The sequence below is a fragment of the Coffea eugenioides genome, chromosome 3 (genome assembly GCF_003713205.1).
Source record: "Coffea eugenioides isolate CCC68of chromosome 3, Ceug_1.0, whole genome shotgun sequence".
Classification (NCBI taxonomy): Eukaryota; Viridiplantae; Streptophyta; class Magnoliopsida; order Gentianales; family Rubiaceae; genus Coffea; species Coffea eugenioides.
In genome coordinates this window covers 39,423,869-39,442,881 of record NC_040037.1, presented here as the reverse complement: position 1 = coordinate 39,442,881, position 19,013 = coordinate 39,423,869, and the positions used below count along the sequence as shown (strand labels likewise).

Here is a 19,013-nt window from a genome sequence, read left to right as displayed (position 1 = left end):
CCCTATATTTTCTTTACCCTGTTTATTTGTTTATTTCATGTTTCTATCTATTATTTTTCAGTGCCAAAATCGACAAGAAACTCTGCCTCCCACTCTTCCTCTTCCTCTCCTTTTTCTATAGAAAAATCCCCTGGCAAAACCCAAGGCCCGAGCTTCGATTCTTCTATTGTTGGCAAAGTTGAAAAGTACCAACCCATCTTATAGCTATCTCCCTCATCCAAGGCCACTATGATTTTTCTAATTCAATCCTTTTCTCTGCCTTCGTTGAGAACAATTAAGAATTACTCTTTTGTTAATTAATTAACATATATATAAAAGGGGGAATGCCATATCTCAAAAGAGGTGCTTGTGGTGGTGATGTGGTCAATGGTTATTGGCTAGAGAGTGTTAGTCCAAAATCTGTGCTCCTCACGTGAGTTTACTTTGGATTCCATTGTTCCTTCAAAAAAAAAAGTGTCCTATGACAGATATTTACCACTGTTTTCATCTCACTTTCTCCGTCTCGGTCTCCCTCAGAGCTCAGACGAACACTCTTCCTCTCTTGCTCTCCCTCTCTCTCAAACGATGACCGAATCTATCATTCATCTACACGCTTTCTTTCTTCTTTGTTAATCAACAAAAAGAAGAAAACAAAGAAGGCACTTTGATGTTTTTGGGTTTAGTTTTTGTTTCTTTCTTTATTTTCTTGAATTTGCAGTTACTCACAATCACATTTTGCTTCTCATAGATTGAGGACAATGGATTGAAAGTCCACGAGAAGGACAACTTTTCAGGTTGTGCGATTTTCTTTAATTTATTTTTTCGGTTAAGATCCTTCCAGTTTGATTCAAGATGGGCTCTTGCCTTCGATGATGGCTTTGATCTCTGATAGGCTGCTTAGACATCCTAATACAGATGTCAGGATTTCAGTTATGTCTTGCATCTGTGAGGTGTTAAGGATTAGTTCTCCGCATCAACCTTATGAGAATGAAAGAATGAAGGTAAGCTGAACACCTACAACAGTATTTACTCTTTTCTGTATTTGTTTGTCTGCTTCCTGTTGTATACTTGTTTAGAGCCAGTTCTCAGCCTTTTCATTTGCATGCTGTACAAGATATTTTTCGGTTCACTTTAGCTGCATTCAAGAAGTTGTCGCTTTTCTCTGGTCGCTGCTATGCTAAAGCTTTGCACATTCTTGAAATCGTTGCGAAGGTCAAATGCTGCATCATCTTGCTGGACATAGGCTGCGACTCATTGGTCACTAAAATCTTCGAAGTCCTTCTAAGTACCATTAAGTAAGGCTAAGATGTTACAGCTAATTTTTAATATGTATTTTTATTGTCAAGACATTTTGATTAACTGCCTTTTCTCTTTGGGTCTTGTAGTAATTGATATTTGTTAGCTTCTTTAAATTAACTCTAATACTAACAATTAAGGTTATCTTGAATTCGAACTTGTAATAGCATTGAATTCGAACTTGTAATAGCATTCCCATTATGTTCAACCTTCTTTCCTGCAAATATGATCTGCTTTCAACTTCGTGAACTCCTCATTTAGCAGCAATGAAATTGAAAATTTTGCTCGACTCATGGCAAGCCTTTATTATTTGTTGTTGAGTGATCAACTCATGGTATGCAATGCAACTAGCCTAACGGAGTAATTTAGAAAGTTGTACCAAATTAAACAAATTAGAGGTATTCATTTGCTAATCTTGCACCTGTCTCATGCAAGTCAACACATTCAATTGTCATGTGCTGATTGTTGTTCTGTGTTTGAATGTCTAATACAAGGTTCAACCACCCACAAGCTGTATTCTCATACATGGAAGATATTATGACTTGGCTTTTAGATGAGAGTGATGACATCCCATTGGGTCTTTTAAAGCCGATTCTAGCTAGTGTGCAAAAGGAAAACCAGGTACCCTTCCTTATATAGATCTCTGTTTCATTTATTCTTGTTCTTGTTTTATTATTACTCCATTACCTTTATTGTTTGCCTCAGATTACTTCACCCGTTTCCTCTTGGTTAGGAGAGAGTATTAAAGAACTGCTCAACTAAAGTCAGATCTTTTCTTATGAATGCAGTGAAGTTGATGAGGCTAGATATTAATGATTATGCCGATATAGTTGCTTCATTATGCCGAGAAATGCCAGCTGGGGACAATGTGGTGCTCATCTTCTTGTAAAATTTTTTACCTCTTTTTATATGTTAAACAAGCATGGCTAAGCTTTTTATTATATATTAATTGTACTTGTTTTACGAGAGCTTACAGTCAGTGGCAAAGGAAACTCTGAGTGTATGGAAAATCAGTCCCTGGGAATGGTCTTTGCGTATAGAATGCTCCAATTTTCGCCACTTAAGTGGGAAGTAGTGTGACTAATATATTTTAGTTGAATTAGAAAGTTGTTAGTATATGTTCCTTTTAATTGTACTTGTTTTACGAGAGCTTACAGTCAGTGGCAAAGGAAACTCTGAGTGTATGGAAAATCAGTCCCTGGGAATGGTCTTTGCGTATAGAATGCTCCAATTTTCGCCACTTAAGTGGGAAGTAGTGTGACTAATATATTTTAGTTGAATTAGAAGGTTGTTAGTATATGTTCCTTTTAATTGTACTTGTTTTACGAGAGCTTACAGTCAGTGGCAAAGGAAACTCTGAGTGTATGGAAAATCAGTCCCTGGGAATGGTCTTTGCGTATAGAATGCTCCAATTTTCGCCACTTAAGTGGGAAGTAGTGTGACTAATATATTTTAGTTGAATTAGAAAGTTGTTAGTATATGTTCCTTTTAAGTTTGCAACCTAGAGCTTGTCATGAGCAGCAAATTAGAGCTAAGGGAAAACCTGAAAGAAAGAAGAGAAATTAAGTAAACATTGTGTCTAATGAATTCCAGAAACACTAAAATGGCCTTTGTGCATAATTTGGTTTCATAGTTTTGTGAAAGAAATGGTGATTTTTCTTTGTATCAGGGCTGATATCTGCTCATTTGGAATCCACCACACTGGAGTTGGCTCATGGTCATGCACCATTCTCGAAATATCCCCCAATGAAGGTATGGACGTTATATGCAACAACACCAGATAACAATAATGAACTTGATGCAACATGTTCTTGAACTGTAGTTGTGCACTTAATGGAACTTCCTCGTTTTGGTAGGTTCCTTTGATGACCATACAAAATGCGCCTCCTGGACTTGATTATGACCGCGATAAAAAGTTCCCCAAGGCATGTCCTTTTTCTTCTAATAGTTGGCTACTGTGCTTAGATATAAACATTTTCTAGCACACCAAACTGGATCAATATTCTATCTGTTTGTTTCTACTTAGATATAAACTTTCTCTAGGACACCAAGTTAGATCCATATTCTAGCTGTTTGTTTCTATTTCGGCATTTCCTCATTCTTATGTTTTTTATTGCTAAAGCATTTCCTCAATTTCGAACAGTGTTTTAAAGAAATGGTTGCAATGTGCTTGGTGAAAGACTTGACAAAGAGGCTAACTGCAGAGAAACTATTGAAACATTCCTTTTTCAAGAATGCAAAGCCTCCAGAGCTTTCTGTGCAAAAAGTCTCTGCTGACTTACCTCCGTTGTGGAATCATGTTAAGGCAAATTTGAGTGTATGTCATTTTAATGTTACTGTTATGGAACTGCCAACCATCATTTTATTTTCTAATGATTTACCTACTAAAAAATTGCAGCTTAAGGATGCTGCACAACTAGCTTTGAAGAAAATGCCTTCAGCTAAACAGGAAGCATTATCACACGTCTAAGACATCAGAAGAATTTATTGGCTGTTTGATCTTTTATTTGTAACTTTCTGAATGTACATTAATTTTGTGCTCAATCTTAGTTTAGATAAATCTTAGTTTAGATATTAGTTCGATTATTTTTTGTAGGTATCATCTGGGACTTTTTCAGCAAAAAAAATGCAGATTTAGTACATTCATTCTCATTGTTACAGTTGTTTTTAGGAAAAAAAAAACGTCCCTCGTTTAATGATCCCTTCTCAAAATATAAACCTCTTGTTTCCTTCAACCGTTTTTCATTTCTGATACTTCTAAATGCTCTATCAATCATATGAATACTGATTAGTCAATTTATTTAATATAAAAAATGTGTACAACCTTATTATTTTAGTGATTTCGATATGGCCGCATCTTCTCTGTAGTTAATTTCTTATACGCAACCAAACAAGAGCATGCATGGGCAATTGGTAAATGTGATTTTTTCCCACCATTCTATACCTGAGAGGTCATTCTTTTTCTAGATCTTGGCAGTTAGTGTATCTATGAGGGTGGTTAGAACATCAAATGGAAAAGAAGTATGACTAATTAACATCTAATTACTTATTAAATTTGTTTATGACCAGGGGGCTCCTGTGCTTGTAGGTTCTGCAGTCACTTGTCTAATTAATCTAAGATCCTGTCATGACCTCCACTTAACATGCATTCACTCACTTATTGCCTATTGCATGTAGGTGTGCACTCACTTAAACTTGTGTTGAGCATCTTCTATCATCTGACATGTTGGCCTTGTGTTGAGATCTTTAGAAAGAAAACGATTTGGAGCAGTCTACTGCACTTTCTGGCATATGGTAGGATTTAATTTGCTCATATGTTTATCTGAATATAAATGGGATCAAGACAGTTTTAAATTCATAGTTAAAAAAGCTGCTGAAACAACGAAACTTTTTAGCATTGTAGAAAGCTTTGTACCTATTATTTTCCATTGCAACAGATGAAATCTTCCATTTCGTCCATGAGGAGAGGCATCTAATAATTTTTTTTATATTTAATATTTGAATTTGAATAATTGGGCATTTATGGGCAAGATTGAAAATTACACCGCGCATCGCGCGGTGTTATTCTCCTAGTAAATAACAATTAGTCTAACTTTTGCATTTCATTATTCTTTGTGAAAAAATTAGATTTTGTTGTCTCTTTTCTCTCTCTTTCTTGTTATATTGTCAAGGCATATTCCATAATTCAAAAGCAAACTACTAAGCGTAGTAAAAACAATAAAAACCTTAACGACATAGTTCTGAACATGCTGGCTCAAGATCATCGTGAGCCCCCACTGTCATTGTGTTAAACTTTGTATTACAAGTTTTTTGTACTTTTGTGTACCCTATTTATCAATAAAAACTACAAAAAGAACATGCTGATTCGTCATTCAAATAGTAATGCAATTGGAGTTGGACGGCAGATGGATGACAATGCCACCAGAAGCAATATTTAATGTTAGCATTGTCTTTATTTTAGCCCAATATCTATCATTGCACTGCAAATGTGTAATTCTGTTGAAATCATTATATGGAATGCGTTGAATTTGGTATTACAAGCTTTTTTGTACTTTTGCGTACCACATTCATCAACAAAAACACAAATTAATGTGCCCATATAGTCAGGTGCCTACTCTTCCAATTTCGTTTGATACCTAGACCAGATTTGAAGAAAACGACATATATATTTTTCTTAAACATCTAGCAAGCATAATCAGATCTCTTTCAAGGTCCTGATAATTTTTTTCATTTGGAACAAATTCAAGACCGCATTACAATGGCAAGTATTTGTCGCTAGCAACTCTATCTGCCAGAGGAAAAAGCAAGTATGCTGGCTATTGATGTAGAAAGCTGGTTTCCTTTCCTCTCATACTTTTCTTCTCCACAACATTCTTCAAATACTTATTCAATTTAGCATAAATTGCTGGCTTAAAATCCCTGTAAAGAAAAAATCAAAACAGAACATGGATGAAATGGAAGTAAGATTCATGTTCTAGCCATCCCTTCACCACTAATCCGATGCTGCAATTATGCAAGCGCTTAACCTCAAAGGGTGTCATGGTCACAATTGTCACTGGCACCTCAGCAAGTATTTCTGTGCAAAAGCAATTTGACTCAATCAAGATCGAGTATATTCTAGACGATGATAACATTAAAGTTGAGGCCCCAAACACATCAGAGAGCGTTGTTGCTTTCGTGAGGCACTTCAACATGGCACTTTCAAGTAATCTAAGCGAAACTAGTAAAGGAAAATGCGAGTCTGGTCATCCTGTGAAAGTAGTCCTGTATGATTCACTGATGCCATGGACTTTGATTCCTTACAAAACTGTTAAAGACTTTCTGGATGACCCTTTACAATACAAATCTTTGTTTGCTGTATCATCCATTATAAACTTGAGGATGCTTTTACAAATTATGTATAGACTGGGTTTTGTCCCATTCAGTAATTTATTTAAAACCTTTCTAGATGACCTTTTATACTATTGATCTTAGTTTGTTACATTTTGCGTTAAACAGTTGATCAATTAGAGTTTGGTTTGGGGCCTAAACACTGACTTAATTAGGCCAAAAGATAATGGAGATGCAACCTCACATTATTGAGGAGGTTAAAAATGCACCTAATCACAGTGACTTAATGTTGTCGGCTTTGTATACGATTTCCTAGCATATCCATACATGTGACTTAATGTTGTCCAAACCCCTAGTTCTTACTAGTGTGACTCATAACCAGCCCCATGGCTGTATCGAACAGTATTGCAGACTATGCCTAGACTCCAGATTGTTCATTATTTGCTCGAAAGATAGGAAACGACGACCCAGAAGGACAGAGATGGAGAGAATCTAAATGAAGAATTTCAAGTGACATCTAATCTGGGTGAATTTGAAAATCAGTAATTTTAAGCTTTAGACTCTCTCCAATTGGTAGGTGGATTATCAAAACAACATTGGGGGATTTGGATAGGGATTTGGTATTTAGATATACCCAAATCTCTGAATCCAAATGAGTGAAATGACCCTAGCTTAATTGACATTGATTATCTCAGATTACACAATATCATATCTGGTTCTGAAATTTGCTAATCTCAAATAGGTTTTATAATTCACAAACAATCAAACATTGTAATTCATCTACAGCCAAAAATTATCATGCATTGTATAATTCTATTATAATCTGGTCCCAATACACATTACATGATCAATACCATACATTTTTTCAAATTTGAGCATGGCTATTGAACCATTAACCTTCTGGAATAGTTGTCAGTACAGCCGTTCAAGTGCCTGGTCCGCATTAGAACTAGTTTGAGGGTGTCTTTGGTTCACTAATGTTGAACTAGTTTGAGGGTGCCTCTGCTTCACTAATGTTGGGGCCATGGAACACATGGAAGATGGAAGCAAACGTACCTAAAGTCCAACTACACGGGCAAAAAATTAAGGCTTCACTGTCACATAGCTGGCCAGCCTGGCCTCCTGTCCTCTTGTTGCCCACATACGTAATTTTATTCTTTAGTTGTCTAGCACTGCTTGTCCTACATTGACAATATCTTCTCTAAAAGCGCTATCCTCCCCATTACGTGATGTAAGTAACTGCTTCTCTGCAAAAACTTGAACCAAAGCAAATAAATGGATGTTGGAAAAGCGGTACCCGTGAAAGGGTGCAAAATTGTTATTCAATTTATAATTATTTTCCTCTTGCTTTTAGTCAAATATTATTTTAATTGATAGATTTTACTTATATTTGGTTAATTGTGCTAATTGTAGGGAATTATGTGAGATGTGATTAAAAGGAGCAATTTTTCAGCATTCTAAGAGTTACTTTGATGGTGACGCGTTCGAGGCCGGTTTCCAAGTCCGAGTCGAATTTAAGACAGTTTTTGGAGGAAGATTTTGAAGACTTTAATTTTTATTATTAGTCTTAGTATTGAATTAAGAAACTTGGAATATTATCTTTGGTAGTTTCCTTTTTATATTTTGGGGAACATATCTTATTATTAGTAGTTGAGGTTGAGTAGGAAACAAAGAGGGAGAAAAAAGGCCGGAATCCTGCTTGATTAATACTTCGGCCAAGAGCAAGATTGGGGGATGACTCTTTGCTTTGCAAAGGGAACGCCAAGGCCGCTTGGTCTTTCCTCTCTTCTCTTAGTTTTCTTTGTCGAACGCTTATACGAAGGTTCTCAGTGGAGAGTAGTTAATTTCCTTTTCTAGTCGAAGGCCAACTTGAAGGCGCGGTTCCAAATATCCGTGAGATCAAATTAATTTTATTTATTTCTTTTATTCATTGGTATTCGTAGGTTTTCTGGTTTAATTTCTTATGATTGTTTTATTAGTTGAATGTCAAGGGCCTGATATTCGATTAACCTAATAATCTACTACCAAATTAACCGGTTAAATTCGTAATTGTTTGATTGGTTAATACCAGTGGCGACTAGCGTACGTATGATCTAATTTAAACAAACCCTCGTAGCATGTTTGTTGGTTAGGGTTGGACTTTTCTAATTCTTAATGCAATCGAGGAATTAAATCCTACGGTCGTACTTAGAATTATTCCTTGGTTAGGGAAATAGTTAACGGTCGTACCTTGACTATCGAAAAAGTAAGAAAAAGTTGGTTATTTATCGCATGTATGGCTCTATAACCAATCTATTAATAAATAATTGAATTATCTTTGCATCAATGATCAGTTGAATGGACCATATCTAAAAAATTGCACCTTTGGTTGGAGTCGTATCTATTGTTAATTCATTCATATTTATTTTTGTGCGTTGCTTTAATTTAGTTAATTTTTTTTAATATTTTTATAAAATCCCCATACTTTGAACTCAAGAAGAAACAAATTTTCTCAATCCCTATGGATTCGACTCTACTTACCATTGTATACAAAATTTATACTTTATTTGAGCAAGTTTTTATTATTGCACAGGTTCGACACCTATCAATTTTTGACGCCATTGCCGAGGAATGGTGCTTGATTAATTTGTTTCTTTTTTACTTCATCTTGTTTTTATTTTTATTTTTCTCTTATTTTTTTTACTAGTTTATGGCTGCTAATATTTTGTATTTTGCTGATAGATTGAATTTTATTCCTAGAAAGGGGTAATGAGGCTCGTGTTTTTTCTAATGATCAATTGGGTGTTGTAACTTGTGGAATTTATTATGCCTCAGATCATTCAATCGACATATGCCCCGTATTTCAAAATGACCTGAATGTTTCAATCAATACTTTTGGAGGTTTTTGCCCCAATCTCGAACGTGGTATGATCAAGGATGGTGGGATAACTCCAACTTTAATTATGCAACAGAGCTAATCAATTTTTAATATCAATGTAACCAACAAGAGTATCAAGAATCAGCATCCATATCAGGTATGTCTCTTGAAAAAATGATGAAATTACTAACTGCTAATACATATTGATTTGAATAAGAAGCACAAATGAGAAGTGGAGCGACGAAGGATGGAACACGTCAAGAACCATCATTTACATCAGATATGTCTCTTAAATAAATGATATACATTTTCAACAGAAGACACAAAGGATGATTAAAAAGATGGAGGATGGAAGGCGTGAATCGGTATCTATAATGAGTCAATTGATCCCTCCAATTTGTGAATAATTGCTCTCACAGAGCATCATCGACCTTAAGGAAGAAGAAACTGCAATTATCTTGGCAAGTGACAAGGAGCTACAAGAGTCCCAAGGAAAAGGACCTAAAGATGCAGTTGAAAAGGGAGTTGAAGTACAAGAAATAAGACCCCAACCTCAAATCGCTCAAGTGAATGAATCCAGCGAACAATCTGCAAATATAGTGACATCTTCTCCATTCCCTAGCCAACATTCTCCTAACTCTTATTATGTAATTTTTGTTAGTGAAATCGATTTTGTTATATCAGAAGATTTTGAGTTTCATAAAAGGAAAAAGTTAGGAGTACTATGGTCAAATATTTTGAACCAGGAGTTGCTCGTGATGAGGGAGTTAGTGAAGAATTAAGGTCATTAGTTGTTTGTTTGGCGCCATCTACTAGTCTATGGAAGATCATAACTCATGTGCTCAAAACTTACTCTATTTACGAGGGTTAACAGGATTACATAGAGGATGAAGTATTGAAACCAGTTACAAGATTTTATCCTCCGTGAACAAGCATAGCAATGTCTAGCCAAATACATTAAAAAAGACGCTTATTGGGAGGCAACCTAATTCAATTTTTAGTTTATTTTTATTATTAGTTTCATTGTATTTATCTTAGATTTTTCATATTTGGCGTGTTTAATTTTTGTTTTTTATGTTTCAATGGTTAGAAGACTTCCTCCCGAGAGGATGTGCCGGCATCTAGAGGGCACGTGGTAATGCACTAATTCTCCATTCCACTGTCAGAAGCATTTGGACCAACACGACGTGCCCACGCTTACTTGCTTGGAGAGCTCATATTTTGATTTTGGAGCATATTTAGTAACATGATGCGCCGGCACCTAGAGGGCACGTGGTAATTAGTAATGCACCAATTTCATTGTCAGAAGGTTTTCTACTAACAGGACGTGCCCACATCTTGTCCTAAGGAAGGCCACCAAGGGTCACAGGCCACCGCCGCCATCCATCGTTGTACTAGTTCGCTGGTTCCACCAAGGCTAGTGCTGTCGCTGTCCGTCACTCGAGCTCGCAACCACCACTGCCCGCTGCTTAAACGCCGACCAAAGTTACTCGTCTGTTCATCGTCCAATACCGCCAGCACCATCCATTCCTTGCTGGTCATTCGCTATCATTTCACGCTGCCCTTTCCACCCGTAGCTGTCCATGACCCTCCTCAATTATCAAGAAAGTTTCGTTGTCCCTTTTGCTTCGTATTCTATTCTTTATCTCTTATATTAGGAACAATGTAAGGTTTAGGTGTGAAGGGAGTAGTATATTGGAAAAATGCAAGTGTATGCATTTTTGTTGGAATTTTTTATTTGACATTGTCGAAGTTTATCCAATTTTTGCCATGTCTTGTGCATTTTTGTGGATTTCTTGATCAACAATGGCTAGATATCTCAAAATTTTCTATTGCTAAGATTTTATAGTCTAATGGGTCAAGTATGACATGGTTAGGTCTAAGGTATCTTTTTGGTGAATATTTGAGATTTTATGACTTTTGCACTTTTTGGTTAACTTTTCTATGCATTGTAAATATTTGTCTAGCATTTTTCATGTAAATTAGTTCAACTATTAATCTTGGTTTTCCATGTTTGGGAAATGAAGCGGGCTTGTGTGGTCTTTAATTTTATTTTGGTACTTACATACTAAATAATGTTTGACTATACTCCGCTAGTTATCGTTGCCCAATAACCGGAGGTCTTCACTAAAAATGTAGACTTTCGCATCAAAGACGATAACCATAAGTATATGGTCTTTAAGGGATGAGAGTTGAGTAACCAGATTCCTTCATTTAGTAGATGTCGGAGTTCGCGTCAAAAGGTTTGAATGGCTCAGGACTAAGCTTTTTCCCTTAAAAAAAGGGAGGAATAAAAAAAAAAGAAAAAAAAAGAGTTCAAGTGTGGGGATATTAAAAAAAAAGCGATGAACTAATAGTAAAAAGAGATACGTGGAAGTATGTGGTTGACTATGTTAGCCTGCTGATCCAGGGGTATTAATGTTGAGATTTTATTTAATAGTTAAACTATTGGCTGATAAATGCTGGTTAAATATTTTATATTTATAGATTAATTAATCAATAGTTGGACAAGTCTTGGATTTTAAAAACTAACTGGAGAAATATTTTTTGAAAATTAGCCAATAATGTTTGACATGTGTTTTAATTGTATTTTGACAATAGATGATTTGAACAATAGCCATTGTTTGAACTCAATTGCTTGATTAGTTGTTCTCACGCTTGAGGACAAGCATAGTTTAGGTGTGAGAGGGGGAGGGAATTGATAGGGTGCAAAATTGTTATTCAATTTATAATTATTTACCTCTTGATTTTAGCCAAATATTATTTTAATTGATAGATTCTACTTATATTTGGTTAATTGTGCTAATTGTAGGGAATTATGTGAGATGTGATTAAAAGGAGCAATTTTTCAGCATTCTAAGAGTTACTTTGATGGTGACGCATTCGGGGTCGATTTTCAAGTCCGAGTCGAATTCAAGACAGTTTTTGGAGGAAGATTTTGAAAATTTTAATTTTCATTATTAGTCTTAGTATTGGATTAGGAAACTTGGAATACTATCTTTAATAGTTTCCTTTTTATATTTTAGGAAACATATCTTATTATTAGTAGTTAAGGTTGAATAATAAACAAAGAGGGAAAAAAAAAGGCTGGGATCCCGCTTGATTAATACTTCGGCCAGGAGCAAGATTGGGGGGTGACTCTTTGCTTTGCAAAGGGGACGCCAAGGCCGCTTGGTATTTTATCTCTTCTCTTAATTTTCTTTGTCGAATGCTTATGTGAAGGTTCTCAATGGAGAGTAGTTAATTTCCTTTTCTAGTCAAAGGCCAACTTGCGGTTCCGAACATCTGTAAGATCGAATTAATTTTATTTATTTCTTTTATTCATTAGTATTCGTATGTTTTCTTGTTTAATTTCTTATGATTATTTTATTATTTGAATGTCAATGGCCTGATATTCAAATTAACCCAATAATCTACTATCAAATTAACCGATTAAATTCATAATTGTTTGATTGGTTAATACTAGTGGCGACTAGTGTGATTGGTCCCATGTTAGAGAAACGTATGATCTAATTTAAACAAACTTTCGTAACGTGTTTGTTAGTTGGGGTTGGGATTTCCTAATTATTAATGCAATCGAGGAATTAAATTCTATTGTCGTATCTAGAGTTATTTCTTGGTTAGTGAAATAGTTAACGGTCGTAACTTAACTATCGAAAAAGTAAGAAAAAGTTGATTGTTTATCGCGTGCATGACAACTATAACCAATCTATTAATGAATAATTGAATTATCTTTGCTTCAATGATCAGTTGAATGGATCATGTCTGAAAAATTGCACCTTTGGTTAGAGTCATATCTATTGTTGATTCATTCATATTTATTTTCGTGCGTTGCTTTGATTTAGTTAATTATTTATTTTTATATTTTTTTTTATAAAATCCCCCATATTTTGAACTTAAGGAGCAACAAATTTTCTCAATCCCTGTGGATTCGATCCTACTTACCACTATATACAAATTTTATATTTTATTTGAGTATATTTTTATTATTGCACAGGCATGACACCTGTCAACCGGTGCAGACACACAATATCAGAGTTAGTTCATGACAAATTACTCTTTCCCCAAGTATCAATTAAAATAGAAATAAACCAAATCACCAAATAACAATGCCAACAGTAACAATAGAATGCAGGAAAAATAAAAGACACAGGACATCAAGATTTTTACGTAGAAAATCCAAATTGAGAAAAACCACGAGACCTAGTCCAATTAAAAATCTTCACTATCACAATAATAGGAATACACACATTTATCTGAAATATCTAGATAACAATAATACCACCAATATCAACCAAGTCAAATCCTTACAAAATCATCCCCAAAAAACTACAACAGTCAAAGAAGTGGATTTGAAAGGGTGTTACCAAATGAAGAGAAAATCCAAAATTTGAATCAGTAGATGAGTGGAGATTAATGAGAATTGCGTGTGTAAAATTTTGTCTCAATCGAACTTCAAATCACCTTCCAATTGAGGTTTTAAAGTTACAAAGAACTTTCTCTCTCTAGCTCTCACTTTTTCTCTCTTTTCGTTTCTCTCTTGAATTGTGCGGTTGGAATTCTTCTCACAAAAAGAAAAGTGCTTTTTTTTTGCGGCTGTTTCTAATTTCCATCACTTGAAAAACCCTCAAGTCTTGGTAACTTGTGTTTTAGGTTGGCCTACACAAGTCCAACAATCTCCCTCTCCAACTCATTTTGGGAGGGAGGGTTCCATCAAATCTGTTTTTTGTTTGCAAAACAAGAGTTTCTCCTTAAACAATGCCTTGGTCAACATGTCAGCACTATTATCACTTGTATGCACCTTCTCAAGTGTCAACAACTTGGAATCTAATACTTCTCGAATCTAATGATATCTCACATCAATGTATTTGGACTGAGAGTGAAATGTAGAATTTTTACACAAGTAAATGACACTCTGACTGTCATAGTAAAAACTATACTTCTCTTGCTTCATACCTAACTCCTGAAGGAATTTTTGCAACCAAAGAGTCTCCTTGCATATTTCAGTGATTGCGATATACTCTGACTCCGTACTGAAAAAGGGTGATACACTTCTATAACTTATTTTGCCATGACACTTTTCCCCCTGCAAAAATCATCAAGTACCCAGATGCGAATTTCCTATTGTCAAGATCACCTGTCATATTTGTATCGGTGTACCCATCTAACATAGTTTTACCATTGCCGAAATACAAACATAATTTGGAAGTTTCCTTGACATACTTGAGAATCTATTTGACAGCATTCTAATACTCCTTACCAGGATTGGAAAGATACCGACTGACTACTCTAACTGTATGAACAATATCTGATCTGGTGCAAACCATAACATACATCAGACTATCAATAGCCGAGGCATAAGGAACTTTTTTCATGTCTTCTTTATCTTTTTTACTTGTAGGACACTGTTTGATATTCTGTTTAAAATGACTCACAAGTGGAGTAGAGACTTCCTTAGTTTTACTCATGTTAAACCTGCTAAACACTTTCTCAATATACTTTTTCTGAGACAACCAAAGCTTCCCATTTTGCCTGTCTCGTAAGATTTTCATCCCCAGTATCTATCCAGTTGGACCCAAACCCTTCATTGCAAAAAATTTACTTAGCTCTTTTTTCAACCTGTCAATTTTTATAGTATTACGGCTAACAATCAACATGTCATCAACATACAGCAAGAGAATAATAAAATCACCATCTGAAAATTTTTTCACATAAATACAGTGATCAGATGTAGTTCTGTGGTACATGTGGTCTGTCATAAAGAAGTCAAACTTCTTGTACCACTATCTCGGTGCCGTTTCAACCCATACAAGCTCTTCTTGAGATGGCATATAAGGTCTTCTTTGCCACTTTCTTTGAACCCTCCGGTTGTTTCATATAAATCTCCTCTTTCAAGTCACCATGCAGGAAGGCTGTCTTTACATAAAGTTGCTTGATCTCCAAATTTAAACTGGCTCCAATACCCAGAATAACTCGAATTGATGACATCTTTACCACAAGAGAGAAAATTTCTTCAAAGTCTACACCATTCTTTTGACTAAATCCCTTCACAACCAATCTTTCTTTGTATTTTGGTTTTGTGTTGTGCTCCTGAGTCTTTAACCTATAGACCCGTTTGTTTTACAGAACTATCTTGCCCTTAGATAGTTTCACTAAATCATAAGTGTGATTCTCATATAGGGATACCATCTCCTCTTGCATGGCCCGCAACCGATTTTCTATGTTCTCATGCTCTAGAGCCTCATAGTAGGATTTTGACTCTCCTCTATCTGCCAACAACACATATTCATGGGGATTATGTCTGCTAGAAAGCCTCCTCTCTTTGGTAGATCTTCTAAACTCATCTTGTGGTGGCGGTGGTGGAGTAGGTGGCCCCTCATGGTCAGGTTCATCAGCAGCAGGATTATCACCATCATCAACATCCTCTCTCTACTTTGTCTCAGCTCCCCCTTGATTAAAATTAACAAGTATTAGAAGTGGATCTGGATCTAGATTTGAACTTGCAGGAATGTCATATGAGAATTTTGGATTGTTACCTTTATCAATGTTTTCAATGGTTTGATCTTCAAAGAAGACAACATCTCTACTCTTAATCACCTTCTTTTCAACAGAATCACTCAGTCTATAGTCAAAATCTTCATATCCATAATCCAAGAAAATATACTGTTTTGATTTTACATTAAATTTTGACCTCTCATCTTTGGGAATATGAATAAATGCTCGACAACCAAAAACTCTTAGATGTTTAAGACACATTTTTTTCCGTCCATACTTTCTCTGGGATATTATCATCTAGAGGAACTAATGGAGAAAGATTTATCAAATCAATTGCAGTCTTCATTATCTCACCCCAAAAGGATTTTGGAAGTTTAGCATTATAGAGTATACATCTGACCCGCTGATGATGGATCTGTTCATCCTCTCTGCTACTCCATTCTCTTGAGGATTTTTTGGTACTGTCTTTTCTAGTTTGATCCCACGAGATTTGCAGTAACTTTCAAACAGTCTCCTGTACTCACTACCATTGTCAGCACGAACACACTTTAACTACTTGTCAGTTTCTCTTTCAACTTTGCTATGAAAATCTTTAAATACATCCAAAACCTGATATTTGGATTTCAAAGCAAAACACCAAACCTTTCTAGCAAAATCATCGATAAAGGTTACAAAATAAACAGTACCAACAAGAGACTTATCTTTTATATAGCAAATATCAATGTGCATCAACTCTAATGGATTCAATTTTCTAGATGGAGAAAAATTTTGAAATGCAAGTCTGTGTTATTTCCCATAAATGCAGTCAACATGAGGTTTAAGTGCATTACTGCATCAGATTTTTGTTTCAAAAAATACACCCAAACTTTTCTACTAAAATCATCAATAAAAGTAATAAAATACTTGCAACCACCATTAGAAGGAATTCCACAGTGCATAAATCTAATTGAATAATTTCTAATGGTCTTCTGGCCCTCTATGATTTGCCAGTTTGAAAAGCATCCCTATGTTGTTTTTTCAAAATGCACATATCACATACTCTATCAGGATTTGTAATACTATGCAATCCACCAACCATTTTTTTATTGGCCAAAAATTTCAAACTATCAAAATTCAAATGATCAAATCACATAGACCACAACCAATTATTGTCATCTATCACTGTACTCAAATAGGAAAAATTGGCACTATTCAAATTCAGTGGAAATAAGCAATTTGAAGTCATTGGTACACTGGCAATCATTCCAATATTTTTATTAAAAATAGTACAAATACCATTCCTGCTACGAATATCATATTTTTTCTCAAACAACTAGCCTATACTCAACAAATTTTGATGCAACCCAGGAACATAGAAAACATCAGAAATAAAATTAGTAGACCCATTTTTTAGATTAATAGGAATTTTTTCCTTACCAATCACTGGTAAAACAGTGTTATTCCCAAATTTAATTTCACCACGGACAGATTCATCAAGCTCAACAAATAATTCTTTCTTGCCAGACATATGGTTGTTACAACCCGTATCTAAGTACCATTTATTTTATTAACCACATCAACAGTATTATAGGCTAATAATAAAGTTTCAAATTTTTTATTATTATCCTGCACCTGATTGTCAACAACATTAGCTTGAAAATTTCTGTCTAAATTTTCTCTAGATCTACATTCAAATTGTCTATGGCCTAATTTTTTATAATTATAACATTGAACTCTCTGTCCAAAATTATTCTGATTAAAATTATTTCCTCTGCCAAAATTGTCACATGTGCCTCTACCAGGACCACCTCTAAAATTGAAATTATTACCCCTACTGCGTCTAAAATTTGATGTATCTCCTCGACCTCTATTATTGTTGCCACGACCACTTCTGTTATTATAACCACCTCTGCTCCTTTGATTGGATTCACCTTGCTCCCTGATATCATTATTTCCTCTCAAATTCAACTGCAGCTGCAATGCCTTCTCTACTGTATCCTTCTCCGGGGTATCTTCCAATTTTCCATTAATTCTTTGTTCATGCAGAATTAATGATCCATGCAAATCTTCAATACTCAAATCCTTCAAATCTTTCGTTTCTTGAATTACAGCTACCACATGATCAAATTTCATGGGTAGGGTATTGAGAACTTTCTCAACAAATGTTCTGTGAGGAAGATTATATTGATTGAATTTCATCTCGTTTTTAATATCTGACAAACGAGAAAAATATGACTCAATAGATTCTGACTTCTCCATCATCACAAGTTCAAATTTCCTCTTCAACATCGTCAAATTATTTTGTTAGACCCTGTCAATCCCTTTGTATGTTTTCTCCAATATATCCCAAGCCTCTTTTGCCGTATCAGCCATAGCAATTTTTTCAAAAACTGACATATCAATTGCCTGATGAATTTGTGACAAAGCCAAATTGTCTTCGCTTTATCATCCTCACTAGCATCCTAGGCAAGTGCAGATTCAATATATCGATGTAATTTACATGCCTTGAGAAGGGTTACCATTTATTTCTGCCAAAAATTAAACTCTGTCTTTGTTTTGAGTTTTTGGATAGAACAAATAATATTGGGGTTAGGGTTTGCCATATTTCAATCTATCATAGCTCTGATACCACTTTGTAGGATCCAAACAAATAATAAATCATCAACCCACAGGAACAGTCAAATAAAGAACGATATTGAGCCAAAGGAAGTTTTCTATTAATCAAACAAAACTTAGGCAAGAAAACAAAACAACAAGGCCACACCTTAAAGAGGACGGACCAGAGGCTATATAGTACTAGGTCTTTTGCTGGCTGACTTCTAGTATTAGTACTATGGGCCTAATCTAATGTGGCCAACTTTACCAACTCACAATGCAACTATCTAATTAACCAATAAAACAAAGACAGATGACCATTAATTATTGATGCTTGGTTTAATATTCCTACAATCATGAATCGTGTTAGGAATTTTCGACCAAGATTGCCTCAAGTTGCTTTCTTAGTTCCTCCCTGTCATGTAAGAACTTCAATAACGGAGAATGTGAACTATTAGAACTCTTGATGCGTCAAATGGAGTCTATGATTGAAATTTCTATTCTTTTTTTTTAATTGAAACAAAACTGCAGGAAAATGTGTACTAAACTTGAAATCGAATTTAAAGCTCATTTCCATCGAGAAATTGAATTAACTTGAGTACAAACTTTAAGTGTATATTTGATTTTGTAGTTCAGTTATGCCATGTCCTTTTGATACAGCAAAGTAGCTACTTTTTTTCCCTCATTCTGCTTTAGTTTGTACCATATACCATCTTCTGCATCTAGGGATGCTCAGATTTCCTCTGGAAGGGAACAACAAATCACTGCCATCGATTCCCACTACTACGTCATTCAAGAGATTTGCCTTCCTTATAATCTAAGAGACAGGCACACATCCATCTCTAATGAGGCCTGAACTTATCAAAATCAGAATTTCAAGAAAGCTGATTGGCTATTGTTCAGAGCTTTTGACAGTCAATAAAATCATGTTATTTCTCTGTGCACATGTATGTATGTCTGGAAATCTTTATATCCCTCCAAC

At 35.1% G+C, this 19,013-nt stretch overlaps 1 protein-coding gene across 1 annotated transcript; it reads left to right on the top strand.

The window, feature by feature from the left end:
• Positions 1-93: 93 nt before the first annotated feature.
• On the top strand, positions 94-3,927 carry LOC113764489 (serine/threonine-protein kinase fray2-like). The gene is made up of 8 exons (XM_027308405.1): positions 94-980; positions 1,094-1,274; positions 1,770-1,896; positions 2,064-2,146; positions 2,945-3,027; positions 3,132-3,200; positions 3,419-3,592; positions 3,674-3,927. The coding sequence occupies exons 4-8, from the start codon at positions 2,116-2,118 to the stop codon at positions 3,743-3,745; spliced, it is 429 nt and encodes a 142-aa protein (XP_027164206.1). The 5' UTR covers positions 94-980; positions 1,094-1,274; positions 1,770-1,896; positions 2,064-2,115; the 3' UTR covers positions 3,746-3,927.
• Positions 3,928-19,013: the final 15,086 nt, after the last annotated feature.